We start from the raw sequence: 17137 nt of genomic DNA on the forward strand, positions 1-17137 counted from the left end.
TGAATTGGTTGTAACTAAAGATAAAATAGAAAGAAATGGAGGAATTTTCAAAACTGTGTTTGTTCATGACTCGTGGAGATATTGGGGGGGTGGCGCAATCCACAGAGGTGTTGGTGTGTGCACCTCTAACTGGGGTCCCCATTCCTGCCTTTCAGATCCTGAGTTTTACCACTTGTCTTCTTACTGGGTATCCTCCCATCGGTTTAATTCTTGCATGGCAAAAATTAGCATTTGCAGATATCAGCAGTTTTATGTAGCTCACCAAACCAAAGCAGGCTCTTGTCCACAAAAGGGTAGAGCATCCCACTCCGGGAGGAAGACGTCCTTCATGAGAAGTCTGACAGATGTTGACTTAGAACAGTTGTTGAGTTTGCTTTCTGATTTATCGTTTATGTTTTTCTGTGCATTTTTGTCCTGGATGTTTTTTGCAGTCTGAAGAGGAGCAGGTGTTCATAGCTTCCCCTCTGTGTCTTTCTTAACTTCTGTGCACAGCTGTTGAGAAGGGAATACTTACTCTGGTTAGCAAACAGGGCCAGCCCACGCAGATTGTTGAGCAGCTTCATTACCATTTTTCACCTATGTGAAATCTATGTTCACAAACACGTCTGTTCATTCTCAGTGGGGACACTGGCTGTTTTTATGCCTTATCAACAGGTGTTAATTAAGAGGTCAGATGAGGCATTTCACCTTCTACGATCAAGGTGAAATATCACCGTGAAGATTCTATGTAACATTAATATTTTATGTCGTTGAATGTATTGTTTGCCTGAGTGAGCTGAGTCAGGCCTCCGTGCCCTGTGTGGGTGGTGACAGGTGAGCACCGTCACCATGCCATGTTATAGTGACAGCCGTGTTGAGTTGGCATTTACTGTGCAGTGCCTTACTAGTAAGAAAGGTGGCTTCATTGTTTCATATTTATAAATTGATTATTAATGTGACTTTCCACATTTGTTTCCTCTTTTTAGAATTGTCCCTTAGTTCTTGTGCGTGTATAATAGGCTGACCCATATGAAATTGCCACTTTTGTGGGTCAGCAGGTCAAATATTGGCAGTTTTGTATCATACATCTTAATATTTTTAGGACCTTAATGTTTTTCATGTTCTAATAACTTTTTTCTGGTAATAGAAGTGTTCTACTTGTTATAACATTTTTGGGAAATACATTTATATTTTCTATTTTCCTATTTTTTTATACCATGAAAACATCTCTTAACATTTTAGTGTATTTTTTTCTTTTTCTTTTTTGAATATATCTTCCCCTAGAAAGTTACAGAAGCCTCTTAATAGAATTGTTATAAAGCATAAATGAATAATTACACGGAAGGTGGCCAGTAAGTATTTGAGCTATTGTTATTATAGACAGTTTTTACCCTGACTTGATAGTTACTGCCTATACTTCCTATGCTATTAAATATTTTTCAGAAATGTGATTTTCAGCTTTTATACAACAACATATTCTGTTGTATAAATGCCCTATAATTTAGCAAACTATTCTTTTGTTGAATATTTTAGGTTATTTTCTTTCTTGGCCATATATATATAATACTCTGATGAACTCATATGTTTGTAGCTCCGTTTTCTTAAATGTAAGGAATTTCTATAAGGACTTTCATGTAAGTGAAATAACTAGGCCAGATAATAAGAATAATTAAAAATTTCTTGATATATAGAAAGTACCCTCCAGAAATGTAAACCGATTGTCCCTCTACCCAAGTGACGTGTGGGATCCCCTTTATCATGACAGCCTGGTAGCACTAAAGGTTTTCAGTCTCAATAAGATGACAGTCATAAGTAGTATCTCAGTTATAGTTTAAGTTTTTTAGATGGTTATTAGTTATATATTTTTCTTCTTTTGTGATTTGTTTTTATCCTCTTCTGTATGTTTTTATTGGAGTTTCCATTGTTTTTATTATAAGCACTTTTATTTAGAGAAATTTAGTAAAATTTTTACTGCTTATTTTAGTACTGGTAAGGAAAAGACCTTGTATTTGTAAGGGAAAAAACACACTTGTATACATACACAGAAAAATTAGAATGTATATTTGCCAAAATATTAATAATAGTTTTTTTAGGTGGTGGAATTTTGGGTGGTTTTAGTTCTCTTTATACTTATCTCTGTTTTCTAATTATTCCATAATAAGATTTTTTTTACATAACAAAGAAACTCTGGTTCTTGTGCCTGATGACTGAAGGATCGGGCGCTGTCCTGCGCGGGGAGCTGACCCCCAGGGACGGGCACCTTCCCGCCCCTGTGCTGGTGCAGCAGGTGTGAGGGCGGCAAGCACAGGGTTGATGTTCTTCTCTCCCCCGGGCAGGGCCAGCCTGCTATGGGATGGACGATGAAGAACAGAACCACTATGTCTCGCTGCTCAGGGACGTCTACAGGAGCTGCGACACCACGGGGACAGGCTTTCTGGACCGGGAGGAGCTGACCCAACTCTGCCTGAAGCTTCACCTGGAAAGGCAGCTGCCCGTCCTCCTGCAAACTCTTCTTGGAAATGACCACTTTGCCAGGGTGGGTGTTAGACTTCATTCTCTTGAAGAAGAGCACACGGTTCTGTAGTTGGCTGTTGTGGGCATTTGATAAATATCAGTTGGATACAGATACTCATCAAAGGAGGGTTATTAGGAAATGGAATACTGTTTTCCCCTCTGTGGAAATCCTACATTGTAGCATTTCCGTTCCTTAAGATTACTTTCTTTCGTGTAATAACTTCCAAAGGTTGGTTTGGTTTGTTTTTTTTCCATAAAGATGTTTTAGTGGTTTGTCTTAGGGACGGATGGGTGGCATGTAGTTGACAAAAACAGGGCTGGATCTGTGCGCACCTCACGCGCTGGCAAGTCATTTACAGACAGCTTCACAGTCTCTCGAAAGCAGGTTGTCTTATAAAATTTCACAGCTCAAAATTCATCTTGCAGTTGGATAAAACCATTGTAAACTACTGTTGAAAGAACAAAGGACACCTCTGTCCAGAGGTGTTCTGTGATTTCATCTAGGCCAGATAGAAAATTTGAACTCAGAGAGTTCATTTCTCCAGGGAATTCAAGGTCATCTAGAATGGTGATCCAGATCCTAGACTGCAAACTGCTTTCACAATTGAAGTACTGAAAAGCATCCCTCCCTCCCCGTTCCTGCTTCTGAAATGTGCCGAAATATTAACACGTTAGTGCTAAAAACAATGCCTTATCTCATCATGGGTCATCTTAACTTTGAAGAAAGAATATTTTTTCCACTGGACTCAAAACTATTTTCATTTTGAATGTAAAAAAAAAAAAAAAAAAAATTTTTTTTTTTGTCTTTTTTTTTTTTTTTTCGTCATCATGGGTCATCTTAACTTTGAAGAAAGAATATTTTTTCCACTGGACTCAAAACTATTTTCATTTTGAATGTAAAAAAAAAAAAAAAAAATCCAGCCTGTGAATTTTCTTGAATTGGCTCTTGGACAGAAACAAATAGAAAAAAGAAAAAAAACAAGAAAACAAAAACGCTCACTGCCTAAGGAAGAGAGCTCAGGTGAATTTGATCTCTCGGTACTTCCCCAGAGAAACCTACGCTGCCCTGGTAAGCAGGTACCGTTCCTGCCCCATGAGAAACTCTGCCTCAGTTAAACGGACCGTGCCTGTCTCTGTTTCTTTACTCTATTCCTGCCTTTTTGTGTATGTGGACTTAAGAATCAAATGTGTTTTTGGTAGATAACATTCTATCACTTGGAATTGTATTGGGGACCTAATGAGTAAAAGGCACATTTGTGAAAAATCGATCCTCTGATTATTTATACAGTATGAACAGACGGTCTGGTTTTCTGATATTTGGACAGTTCGGAAAATTCAAAACAAAAAAATAACTTTTGGGCCCAGATTCAGATTTCAGGTTCTGCTGATCGAATCGACTGTATCATTCCCAAGCCCCTTTTCACTTTATGCTTTGTATGTGCGGCAAGGGTATAAGATTTAGAAACATCAAATTATGACAGGAAAAAAAAACAATTGGTATTGGAATGTCAACAAAGAGAAAAATCAAGTTGGGTCACTTGAAATGTGAGACTTCAGCCGCGTCATATGTGTCCTGAAGAGCAGCTCCTTTTCCAGGAGGCTTGAAAGTTTATCCTAAGACGTTTATGGGGAGGGAAAGACAGATACCCACAAGCAGCTACAAGAGTCTGGCCTTTTCTGATTAGCAGTCCCTCTTGGCAGAGCTGTGTGTGTGCCCATGTGTGTCCATCCGTCAGTCCTTCTCTCTGTCCAACTCCATTCTCTTACAGCTATGATTTTCTGTTCTCAAAAAGCAAATCAGATGCTGGATAAACTAAGAAATAACTGTGCTTGCATTAGTGCTCTTCAGTCTGACCTGAAGTTATCTTCTTCCCTCTCTAATGTTCCGAGAGCAGCGCCCACACTAGCCAATGCCACCGAGGTGCCTGGTGTTTGTCTCTCCCACCTCACACTTTGTCCCATCTCCTCTTCTTCCCTCTCTAATGTTCCGAGAGCAGCGCCCACACCAGCCAATGCCACCGAGGTGCCTGGTGTTTGTCTCTCCCACCTCACACTTTGTCCCATCTCCTTGTGATGGTTGGTCACTGTGGGTAATTTCTCTGTTCGGAGCTTTTACTGCTCCTCTGCTTTGTCCTGTTGACAGGGAGGAGCTCCCACAGCCCTCGTTTAGGTGCAACATCATACCAAGATTTCAGGGGAAGCAGGTGTCAAGCCAGGAATATACAAGTAGTTGTCCCCATTGTCTACAACAGAAACCAAATGGTAGAGATTTCAAGAAATCTCAAAGAAAACCGAGACAAATCCTTTGTCCAGGAGAATGAATGGATTATTGGCTTTCCAGTTCAAATACCATGTATCTCCTTTCCTTGTAGTAACTAAAATATATGATACTGTATAGATATTACTCACTGATACAGAAATCCAATTGTGAAAATGAAGCATTATATTTGAATTAACATGGTAATTTTAAAAATGCTTTGAATGTATCTTTGTTTGTAATTCCTATTTCCTGTTAAAGAAACATTATCAAGGTCTGCTCTCAAACCAGAAAGTTAACACAGCCTAAAATTCTTGTTGAGTTTCATGGGACATTTCCATGCCTATTTTATGTTATGTTGTCTTCTTTTTGTTTGTTTGGTTACCAGTGGTGAGGATCTTAACCTCGAGTGTTTTAAATTTGGGCAGAGAGAGAATTCTTCTCTCCAAAAACAATGATTCTTAACATAGTGTTATTGACAATAATTTTAAAGTTGAAAGACTCTAAGTTACAGGGTCTACCCCTTCATCTTGCAGTGAATTAATCTGCGATCACATGGAGATCTGGCTGTGTGTCTTAGTAGGTCAAACACCTGAATGCAGTGTGTCACTCTTTCTCTCTTGTGAGCTATGAAGGGCTCAAGGGAACATATACGTGCAGTCGACATGCTGTCAGGCTGAAGTGGCACCCAACTGGGCCATCAGATTCCACGGCTGTTTGATGGATGGAAGAAAGTCAGCTGATAATTATTGTGAAAGACACGAAATAATCTGTGATTAATCAAGCAAAATTGCCATTTTGCTATTCATCCATGTATTTTTTGAGCACTTCTTATGTAGTAGGCAACACCAGATGCTACAAATACAAAGATGAAAGAAACACGACTTCTGTCTTCATGGGAAATGAAATATATGCAGGGTTATTTCTTCTAGCATTGATTCAAACAGCAAAAGTTTGGGAACAGCCTTTTTAGTACGGGATTGGTTAAACAAATACTGGTACATCCATAAGATGAAATTTTATGCAGCCCTGAGAAAGAATGAAGAGGTTTCAGACATTCCAGTAGTGGCAAGTGAACAAACTCATACCAACCTTCCACTGAGGGCTAGTAAAAAAAAGCTGAACAAAATAATAAGAACAAAAATCTTGAAAACGGTATAAAGCAAAAGAGTAGATGAGAAATACCAAAAATCTGTAAGAAAGTCCGAAAATCTGTAAGTCAGGTACTCAGAGAGTTAAGTTCAGCACAGAAAACCCCATTTACCCTGAGAATATTTTCTGATCTAGTATAAAGCAAACGAGTAGATGAGAAATACCAAAAATCTGTAAGAAAGTCCGAAAATCTGTAAGTCAAGTACTCAGAGAGTTAAGTTCAGCACAGAAAACCCCATTTACCCTGAGAATATTTTCTGATCTTAAGTAAGCATGAAGTGGATCTTGGTCTTGGGGGCCTCAGAAGACCAGGGAAATATATATCAAAACCCAGGCTTATCCAAGGTAGAGAATCTGGTAAACCAACCCCCAATTTAAGGGAGAATCCTGAAGGGTAACACTTACAGGGTAAAGATGAACTGCAGGTGATAGGCCGTTGTGCTACTTTGCAATCTAGTCTTGTGTCCCTGCAGTGTTCTAGAGAACCTCAAGCCTTGCACTTAGATTATTGTGTGGACAGTGCCCTCATATACCTGACAAAAGAAAACAAGAGAAGAGGAAAGGGCCATCCCAGATCTAAAATTATTCCTAAGTAATAGCCAAATACAGTAACCAGCATACAATCAAGGATAATGAGGCACACAAACCAGGCAGGATGAGCAAGAACCGGCTGAGACAACAGGCAATGGAAGAAGACCCACAAAGATGTGAGATTTGGAATTATTAGGTACAGAATATAAAACCACTATGGTTGCTATAGTAGGAGAGATTTTTTGAAAAGCTTAAAAATGTCCATAGAAAAGAGGATACTCTAAAAATCGATATAGCAAATCCAAACAATGAACCTTCTAGAACCAAAAAGTATTATGACCAAAATTAAAAACTAAATGGAAGAGTTTAACAGCAGTTTAGATACAGTTGAAGAGAGCATTCATTAACTGGAATCACTCAGAATGCAGCGTGAAGATACAAAAAGAAGAGACAGTGAAAATGGAGTGAGAGGGTCCAGCATCACCTTAACTAGAGTCCAGGAGGAAAGGAGAGAAGGGCGAGTGGCATTACATGAAGAGATATTAGCTACCAAATGTCAGAACAGATGAATCATACTTGTCGGGATTCCAAAAGCCCAGGGAATTCCAAGCAGGATGGTCCACACCTGGCCATATCATTGTGAAACTGAAGGAAAACGGACACAGAACATCTTAAAAGCAGTCAGAGGTGGGTACAGGGATGTGAATCTGTAATTATCTCAAAATGAAAAGTTTAGTAATTTTAAGAAAAGCAGCCAGAGAAAAGACATATCCTAAAACTGAACCACAGTTACATTGACAACTGCCATCTCCAGTGTGGCAGTGGAAGCCATGATATAGTAGAAAGATATCTCTAATGTGCTAGAAGAAAATAACTGCCAGCCTGATTTCCATACACAGCCAAAATATCCTCCAAGAATAAAGGTGAAAGCATGCCTCAGTTGAGAAGGGGAGTTCTCAACATCCCGTAAATACTTGTTGAGTACCTACATCATGCCAGCCGTGAACTCACATTCTAGTTGGGGAGAAAGAAAACAGACAAATGCGTATGTAACCTAACGTCAGGTGGTAACCCGTGTCCCCGGCAAAGGTGTGTGAAGCAGACAGCAGCATTTCATGCTCAGTGGCAGCAACAGAGATGTGCTCATTCAAGTTGTTTGCCAGATTTGGGAAGTGTGCTTGGACCTACAGCCCAAGCCTGCTGTTCCAGCACTTACTGGTGATACTTTGACTTACCTAATAACGCTTTCTGTTGATTTTTTTCTGTGTGACTTTCATCAAAGCATACATAGAGAAAAGAGCACATTTCAAAGGGTACAGCTCAGCGAATATTCCAAAGTGAGCACAGCTGTGTAACCAGCACCTGAATCCCACCTTGTGCCCCTTTTTTGTCCCTCTGCCACTAAAGGTTAACCACTGTCCTGGCACTAACACCATAGATTTGTTTTGCCTGTTTCTGAACTTTATATAAATGGAAATAAATAGTACATACTTTTTGGCCTCTTTTATTCAGTATTATGTCCTGAGATGCATTCATGTTGTGTCTATCCGTGGTTTGTTCTTTTTTCATGTCATGTATTTCTTTATGTGACTGTTATCATAATTTATCTGTCTGGCCTCTTTTATTCAGTATTATGTCTCTGAGATGCATTCATGTTGTGTCTATCAGTGGTTTGTTCTTTTTTCATGTCATGTATTTCTTTATGTGACTGTTATCATAATTTATCTGTTCTATTTACATGGACATCAGGGTCATATCCACTCTTCTAAAATGATAAATTATGATGTAAATTATTTTTCTGCTAAGAAAAAGAATAAAGGTGAAATAAAAGCATCTCAGACAAACTAAAAGAGTTTGGCACCAGCATATTCAAGAAAAATGAAATTCTAAAGGATATACTTTAAATAGATGGAAAGTTATCCCAGATGGAAGGTCAGAAATTCAAGAAGAAATGAAAAACAGAGTTTTCAATATGTGAATAGTTATAAATAAACATTATATATAAAACCAAAAAAATTTTGTGGCTGGTTAATATATAGAATTAAAATAGGTGATAACAAGAGTATAAAATTCAGGAGTGTGGTAAATGGAGTTAAAGTATTACACAGACTTTGTATTGTCATAGCAGAGGGTGAAAGTCTTGATTAATAGTAAATGTTGATAAGCTACGGATACATGTTGTGGTTTTTAGGATAAACTGTATAGCTTCTAAATTAGTAAAGAGAAAAATGAAATTCTAAAATATAAGCAGCAAGTCCAAAAGGAGGACAGAAAAGAGAAAAAATAAGCAGGTCAAATTGAAAGCACAAAACAAAATAGTAGATTTACATTCAAATATATCAGTAATTTCATTAAATGTAAATAGACTAAATGTTTCAATNCCATAGATTTGTTTTGCCTGTTTCTGAACTTTATATAAATGGAAATAAATAGTACATACTTTCTGGCCTCTTTTATTCAGTATTATGTCTCTGAGATGCATTCATGTTGTGTCTATCAGTGGTTTGTTCTTTTTTCATGTCATGTATTTCTTTATGTGACTGTTATCATAATTTATCTGTTCTATTTACATGGACATCAGGGTCATATCCACTCTTCTAAAATGATAAATTATGATGTAAATTATTTTTCTGCTAAGAAAAAGAATAAAGGTGAAATAAAAGCATCTCAGACAAACTAAAAGAGTTTGGCACCAGCATATTCAAGAAAAATGAAATTCTAAAGGATATACTTTAAATAGATGGAAAGTTATCCCAGATGGAAGGTCAGAAATTCAAGAAGAAATGAAAAACAGAGTTTTCAATATGTGAATAGTTATAAATAAACATTATATATAAAACCAAAAAAATTTTGTGGCTGGTTAATATATAGAATTAAAATAGGTGATAACAAGAGTATAAAATTCAGGAGTGTGGTAAATGGAGTTAAAGTATTACACAGACTTTGTATTGTCATAGCAGAGGGTGAAAGTCTTGATTAATAGTAAATGTTGATAAGCTACGGATACATGTTGTGGTTTTTAGGATAAACTGTATAGCTTCTAAATTAGTAAAGAGAAAAATGAAATTCTAAAATATAAGCAGCAAGTCCAAAAGGAGGACAGAAAAGAGAAAAAATAAGCAGGTCAAATTGAAAGCACAAAACAAAATAGTAGATTTACATTCAAATATATCAGTAATTTCATTAAATGTAAATAGACTAAATGTTTCAATTAAGAATAAAGACAGTCAGATTGGGAAAAACACCCAACTGCAGACTGTTCATAAGAAGCACACCTGGAACATAAGGATATAAAAATTTTAAAGTTTGATAAGAAGATGTATCTTATAAGTACTAACCAATAGAAAGTTGGAGTTATTTTTTGATATAAGAGATAATGGACTTTATGGTAAAAAGCATGACTGAAGTCAAGCGGGTGAGTATTTTATGATGATAAAAGGTTCAGTTCAGGGCCGGCCCGGTGGCGCACTCGGTAGAGTGCGGCGCTTGGGAGTGTGGCGGCGCTCCCACCGAGGGTTCGGATCCCATATAGAGACCGGTCTGCTCACTGGTTGAGCACGGTGTGGGCGCAACACCGAGGGTTGCGATCCCGTTACCGGTCATGAAAAAAGACAAAAAGGGGAAAAAAAAAAAAGGTTCAGTTCACCAAGAAGATATAAATGCACATTCTGTGAGCCAGCAATCCCATTCTTAAGTATATATGAGAAAAACCCTAGGGACACGTGTAACAATGTTTAAAGCAGTTTTGTTTTGAATAACTGAGCGCTGGAGACCGTGGAAATACCCGTCAGCAGGAGCGTGGTTAGTTCTCGCACTTAGGCAGTGGAGCAGCGTGCAGCACAGAGAATGAATGGATCATATCCATGCACGGCAGGTGAGGTGAATATTACAGAAGTCACATGGAATCGGAGAAGTAGGACATCAGGGAAGGTATACACGTGGTTCCATTTGCATCAAATTCAAAAAGAGACTAGACTAAACCATATTTTTTAGTGGTTCACGCAAATGAGATACAGAAAAGCAAGGACGTCATTACCATAAAAGTCAGAGTAGGTGGGCAGGACATTCACCAGGAAAGGGTCATGGTGGGAGGGCCTCAGGGTGCTGGTTCTCCACATGGGGTGGTGATTCCATGGACATTTGCTTTATGTGGGTCACTGTTTTATGGTCACCAGACCCTTCTTTTCTGCACTGTTTTCTAATTATGTTGCTTGATTTATAAAATCGATAATAGTGCTTATTTGGTGGTGGGATTATGGTTGACTTTCATTTATGCTTTTTATTTTAAAAACCTTAAGTAGCCTCAACCGTGCCCCACCCTCCCTCCTTCCTCTTCCTCCCACCCTATGCTCCTTCCTTCCCCTCCCCCTCCCCCCACTGCTCCCCAACATCTTAGAATGTAAGATAATTATAATTAATTAATTAAAAATCAAAAGTAAACATTTGAAAAGAAGAATGTTCTGTCTAAAAGACAACATGTTTCCATCTGAGAAAAAAACCCCAAAGATCAACATATTAAAGGCGTGATCTGTTGAAAGTAACATTGTCCTCTCTTAAATTCACCCAGGTTAACTTTGAGGAATTTAAGGAAGGTTTTGTGGCTGTGTTGTCCTCAGGTGCTGGTGTCTGTGCCTCTGATGAAGAAAGTCCTTTGTCCTCGGGTAAGACCCCACCCATGCCCTCCACTACTGTCTCTGCGCTGGCTTGGCCCGCCCGGTTGGTCGCTCTGCAGGGCCCCGCTGGCCTCAGCTGTGGTCCTGGCGCTGCGCTCTTCCTGATTCCTAATCCGTTTGCTGGTCCTTCCCAGCACCTCCCACTATGATCAGAAAAATGGGCTTTTAGAGTCCAGGCGTGAGAGTTTCACGATGTGACTGTTTGCCCTGGACTTTGGAGAACAGCCCTGCTCCAGGTCATTCTTTTCCTTTGGTTAAAGACTGTTACTAAACACATAAGTCCATGCATTTTCACTCTAGGGCTTCGTTCCACTTTTCCTATAAATACACACATCAGGAAGGCACACCGGGCGTGCAGGAGGACTTGGTTGTCCTCTGGAAGAACGCGTGGCCCAGGTGGCTCAGCACTCCTACGCTGTGGCTCTGTGGGTGTCGCTGCCGCCCTGTTCATTCCTCTGCTGCAGTTCTCCCGCCCTTGTTTGCGCCCTGCCTTGCCCCGTGGACACTCTGTAGAGTGGGCTTCTCCCTGATGGAGGAAGGGGTGGCACTCCGGCTCCTGTCGTGACAGTGGTGGGGAATAGTATGAAATAAACATGTTTTTCTGGGTGGCTCCTTATCCTAAGGGAAGTACTGACTGACTGTCAGCACCGGGTGGCGCAGCCAGCACAGGATCAGGTCAGCCTGATCATGGGCTTGGGGGTCAGTCTGGCGGGGAAGTGGAGGTAAGGAAAACCAAGGGGAGGAGAACAGGGATGTACACTGGGCGCACCATCTCCAGGTGTGCAAACGTGTGTCCAGCACCCCAGGAGTGGCCACAGGTGGCGTGCAGGGTGGCTGGGCTCTGCCTCTGTGCAGGTCTCCTGTCCAAGGGGTCATTCGGGAGTGCACCGCTGAGGTCCCAGGTGTCCCACAGCCTCCTGCCCACCAAACAGGAATTCCCCTCTTCCTGCACCACCTCATGGTGCTTCCTCAGGCACGGAGGGTGGAGGAAGGTTCCTCCCCAGCCGCTCACAACCAGCTGGCTGCACTGTGTGTGTGGAAGCCGGACTCAGAAACAGGAGCCTTGATTCACTGGCCACTCATTCGTCCTTCTGGCAACTCTCCCTGGAGCACCTTTCTGCGTGTTTGTAGCTGCTGCTCTGAGATCTGGTACATTTTCTGCAGGTTCTCTCACTTGCTCTCCGCTGACCTGGCAACTCTTTCCTCTGCTCCAGCATCCCCAGGAGCTCTGTCCCGTCCAGTGAGAGTTTGCCGTGCAAGCCCCATGGATACCTGTTCCCAGGGGGATCATTACCGTCTGGTAGAGAACTTCAGACTGTCCTACTGGGGTCACCCTGCATATTGCCAGCTGCCTTGAATGTCACGCTGCCACTTCACATTCAGCATGGCCCTAGTGGAAGTCAGCATCTTCCTCCCTAAGCCTCGTCCCTAGTTTCCGTCTTTGCACCTGTCTGGCCAGGCTTGACCCAGCTTCCTCCTCTAATGGCCCAAGACCAGTGGCTGTGGATCAGCCAGGGGCATTGAGGAAAGGGATGAGGAGCATTACTTAGGGAGCCTGGCTTCTGCTGTGTGAGACTTGGGATACATCTGCAGGGAAATGTGCCTCAGTTTCCCTGGCTGGGCCCTATCCTGGGGCTTCTTCCCTCTGAGCCCATGTCCTGTCATGACTGCTGCAAAAGCTGCCCTCCCTGGTCTCTCTCCTGTCCTGCCTGTGCGACGCCTTTATTAGGGTCATGCAAATGTGGAGAAGTAAGGGAGGAAGAACGAGGTGCAAGGACTTGTAGGTTTAGGGTGTTCTCGTGAATCCCACAACTAGAATCTACGCTGGCCCCTGCCCTAGACCTGTAGACCTGCCATGGGATATCAGAGACTCCCCTAGCTGTGTCTGTGGCCACCCCCATCCACGTCCCTAGCCCTGCTGGGGCAGGGTCCTAAGGTGAAATCGTGGGAAGTGGTTGTCGGGTCCCTGGAGCTGTATGTTGTTGGATTATTGGGGAGGTTTTTTCTTTTGCATAAAAAGCTAGATTTTGTATTAGATTTCGTGTTTGCTTTCATCACATAAGCAGAAGCGAAATATGCTTTAAAAAACATCAACAGCACGGGCCGGCCCGGTGGCGCACTGCTACAGTGCGCCGCTTGGGAGCACGGCAGCACTCCTGCCGAGGGTTCGGATCCCACATACAGACCGGTTCCCGCTCACTGGCTGAGCGAGGTGCGGGCGCGACACTGAGGGTTGCGATCCGTTGCCGGACACGAAAAAAGACAAAAAGGAAAAAAAAAAAAAAACATCAACAGTGCGGGCCGGCCCGGTGGCGGACTGCTACAGTGCGCCGCTTGGGAGCACGGCAGCACTCCTGCCGAGGGTTCGGATCCCACATACAGACCGGTTCCCGCTCACTGGCTGAGCGAGGTGCGGGCGCGACACTGAGGGTTGCGATCCGTTGCCGGACACGAAAAAAGACAAAAAGGAAAAAAAAAAAAAAACATCAACAGTGCGGGCCGGCCCGGTGGCGGACTGCTACAGTGCGCCGCTTGGGAGCACGGCAGCACTCCTGCCGAGGGTTCGGATCCCACATACAGACCGGTTCCCGCTCACTGGCTGAGCGAGGTGCGGGCGCGACACTGAGGGTTGCGATCCGTTGCCGGACACGAAAAAAGACAAAAAGGAAAAAAAAAAAAAAAACATCAACAGCACACAGTTTAGAGGAAAGCCCCAGGTAAGCGAACAGCCTCTGTTAACCATTTCTTGTGTTCCTTTAGAAGTTTCTGTGCACATAACAGTGCGTGCTCATGAGTCACACTCTATGGCCAGTCTACAGCTTCTTAGAGGGCATCCTGTCAGCATTATGGGCCCAGAGCTGTTTTAAAAGCCTCCCTCACCAGGTCTCCTGTTTTCTTTCCAGCTGTCTCCTGTGCTGTCCCACCAAAGTACGTGAGCGGCTCTAAGTGGTACGGCCGTCGGAGTGAGCCTGAGCAGTGGGGCTCTGCCACCGAAGCCATGCACATGCCAGAGCAGCAGGTGCAGGCCAGCTTGAGAAGCCCGCTCCAGTGCTCCGCATCCCTGGAAAGCGTGGAGGTGGGTCTGCTGTCTCTTCCCACCTGTTTCATAACACCTGATCACAGAGGATGCGGGGAGGGCATCTAAGTCATTCCATGTTAACTTGTCTCCATCTGATTGCCTTCGGGTTACCTGGGCAGGAGAGAATTTGAATCCTTCGTCTCCCTCCCTGCTCTCCACCTCTACCTTCCCCTGTCACTGCAAGAAAGTGATTTTTATGGCTTCATTGGCATGAAATGGTAACGTGCCAAGGATAGAAGGGGGAGGTGCCTTCCCGATGCAGCCTCTCAGTTAGGAGTGTGGATGTGTCAAGGCCACTGTCCCCCTCCCTCCAGCACTTACGATGTTGCCGAGGCCACACTCCTGCGGCTGACTCTGCCCCTCAGCACCAGCCTGCGGGTCTGGAGCCTCCCAGCACTTTGTGGAAAGAGGTATCCCGGGGCAGGTCCACGGCTCACTGGTCAGTCATAGACTCAGTAGACCTGTTGTCAAGGATTCCAGAAGGTACCTGCTCTCTGCAATGTCAGCTTCTTGACAGATGGGGCTGTATTTGGGAATTTATCTTTGACAAGACAACTCTGGGGCCCCAAATTGATTTGTTTCTACTTTCAACATTTGATGAGGCAAAGAGGAAGAACAAACATGTTTTATTTTTAGAGTCTCTCTTCTCAGGGGCATGCTGCACCTGGGCAACACTGACAAATCCAGGACGCGACAAATCCAGGACGTCCCCCTTTCATTCTCTTTTTAAGATCTGGAGCTCAGCTATAGAGGGTTGCACGAACCCACTCGTCCGTCTTGGTTGGTTGGTGCTGTTTAGATCATCCACGGTCCCCTAAACGTGAGCACGGGCATAGCTGCTGTTAGGATTTCAGCCGAGTTGAATGTATTAGAACGATGGGGCTGAGCATTTATCTCTGACAGTTTCTGACCTGCAGGAGCAGTGCAGCTTTGGACACTTGGTCACCCAGGCACTTACGCCACAGTCCATTATGGGGACGTACAGCACGTGGTCAGAAGCCGGCTCGGTCAAAAATGTGAGGTTTTTGCCCGAGTCAGGTGTGTCCCACGGGCCCTGCCTGGTTGTGCAAGCTTGCAGAGGCCCCTGAGGTGTCAGGTGCTTGCCACGCACGTGCTGTGCCTGGAGCCGTGGAAGGGGTGCAGGGACCTGCTCACCTTCCATTGCTCACTGAATTGATGAGTGAGGCGGGGCAGGTGTGAGAGCTGGTGATGTCGCAGGCCTTGGTTTGTGACTGTGTCCTGTGACTGGCACATTAGCCTCAGCTCAGGGCCGGCTTCTGTCACGTGCTGGCTTCTGCAGCTGGCACCACGAGGAGGTGCTGGTGTGGGGAGCGTGCAGCTTCGTTAGGACACTAGTGCTCTATTCTATGTCCAGTGTGAGCTGCTGATGGCTGTGGTTCACGTGAGGAGCCCCGAGTGTGCAGAACAAGGCGTGTCCTGGTCTCCATGTCCTGGCCCTTGGCTGCTCGTGTGACTGCACATGTGGAGCTGATGCCTCGTCCTCGGCAGTCCCTCCCCACCTAGAAACATCCCATTCTTGTTGTTCCTGGTGCTGCACCCACCATGGGACCCACATCCTTCTCGTTATGTTTTTCTGCAGAGTCTGAAGTCAGATGAGGAAGCCGAGGGTGCTGAAGAGCCTCAGAGGGAGTTATTCGAAGCACAAGGTAAAGCTGTAGCCTCACGCCTGGTGCTCTCTGCCTTTGGCCAGTGCTTTGAAAGTTTGAGGAGCTGGGTGGTTGGATAGGGCACAGCCAAAGTATAATCTGGAAAATTTATGGTGTGGGTGGTGTCCCTGGTAGGCCCCTTCTCCAGGAGCGGTTAGAACATCATCGTCACAGCTATGAGGCGGTCACTCAGTCCTCAGCCTCCCCTGAAGTTAGGTCCTGGGACAGAGGCTGCTGGCCAAGGGAGCAGTGTGGTCCTGCCATGTTTTATAGTCTGCAGGTGCCAGTGTGACCCCAGCTGGCAGGTGTGGCTCTGGGTTCTCAGGCCACAGGGCCCTGCCTGGCCCTGTCACTCCCAGGGCTGGCTCTGTGCCTCCTTTCTGGCACGCCGGGCCTGGGCGTAGCCTCTTTCCTGTGGTTGGTGAAGGAGCAGCCTCACATGTGCCAGGGTCTCCGTCTGTGCCCAAATAGAGCGTGAGGCATAAGGACCTGACGCGGCAACGGAAGGCAACAGCCAGTTCCCGGAAGCCCATCCTAGCGCCTGAGCATCGGAGCGCTCTGCAGCATGGAGAAGGAAGGGCGCGGCCATCTGCGTGGCTGCGGCGCCACCTGTGAGATCCAGTGCTTTGGGAAGGGAGGCTGAGTGTGCTGGCATGAGTTGGCGTGGGGTCGTCACCAGTCTCTGAGGCACATGCGTCACTTGCTTCTGTGGGTACAGGAACACTTCAGAAGTCAGGCGCGGAGCCCTTCACAGTCATTACCTCTGGAGAGGGGAACAGAAGGTCTGCAGGGAGTGGGGCTTCTTTTTCTTCTTACTTATTTTGTATTTGGCTCTAATACCTCTTTGATGTAAAAAGTGAATAAGTATTACTGAAGAATCCTGGAGTGTAACTGGGGAGACAACACAACACCTGTGACAAGCAGTGGCAGGAAATAGAGGACAGTACAGCTGGCGCGAGAAGCACGGAGTGGCCCGTGTTGAGCACAAGGGGCTGCACAGGCACTTCCTGGGCCTGCCCAATGGCCCCTGGGCCTCCCAGGCGGGGGTCACACTGAGCCTCATGCGGTGTGTGAGCACAGAGCCCAAGCTTTCTGATGCTTCTGCAGAGCTCTCTGAGGGTTCCTGGAAGGCTTGGAGAAGGGATAGATCTGCAGGGGCCTTGTGATGTCTGGAGCCTCTGCTGAGACCCTCGAAGGCTGGGCCTGGAGTCATGCAAAGGGTTGCTCACATGTGGGCTGGGGGCTCACACGTGGCCTCTTGGTGTGGCTGGGCTTCCCCACAGCA

General features: G+C 44.5%; 1 protein-coding gene across 1 annotated transcript in view; it reads left to right on the top strand.

The window, feature by feature from the left end:
• The first annotated feature begins 2323 nt into the window (after positions 1-2323).
• The window catches only part of NINL (ninein-like), a 91371-nt gene continuing 76557 nt past the window's right edge, over positions 2324-17137 (top strand). The window contains exons 1-4 of the mRNA XM_008593888.1: positions 2324-2515; positions 11001-11094; positions 14010-14182; positions 15786-15852. Of these exons, the coding sequence (XP_008592110.1) occupies positions 2333-2515; positions 11001-11094; positions 14010-14182; positions 15786-15852 (517 nt within the window). The 5' untranslated portion in view covers positions 2324-2332. The remainder of the gene's footprint in view (positions 2516-11000; positions 11095-14009; positions 14183-15785; positions 15853-17137) is intronic.

This window comes from Galeopterus variegatus, unplaced genomic scaffold (genome assembly GCF_000696425.1).
Source record: "Galeopterus variegatus unplaced genomic scaffold, G_variegatus-3.0.2 Scaffold9831, whole genome shotgun sequence".
NCBI lineage: Eukaryota > Metazoa > Chordata > Mammalia > Dermoptera > Cynocephalidae > Galeopterus > Galeopterus variegatus.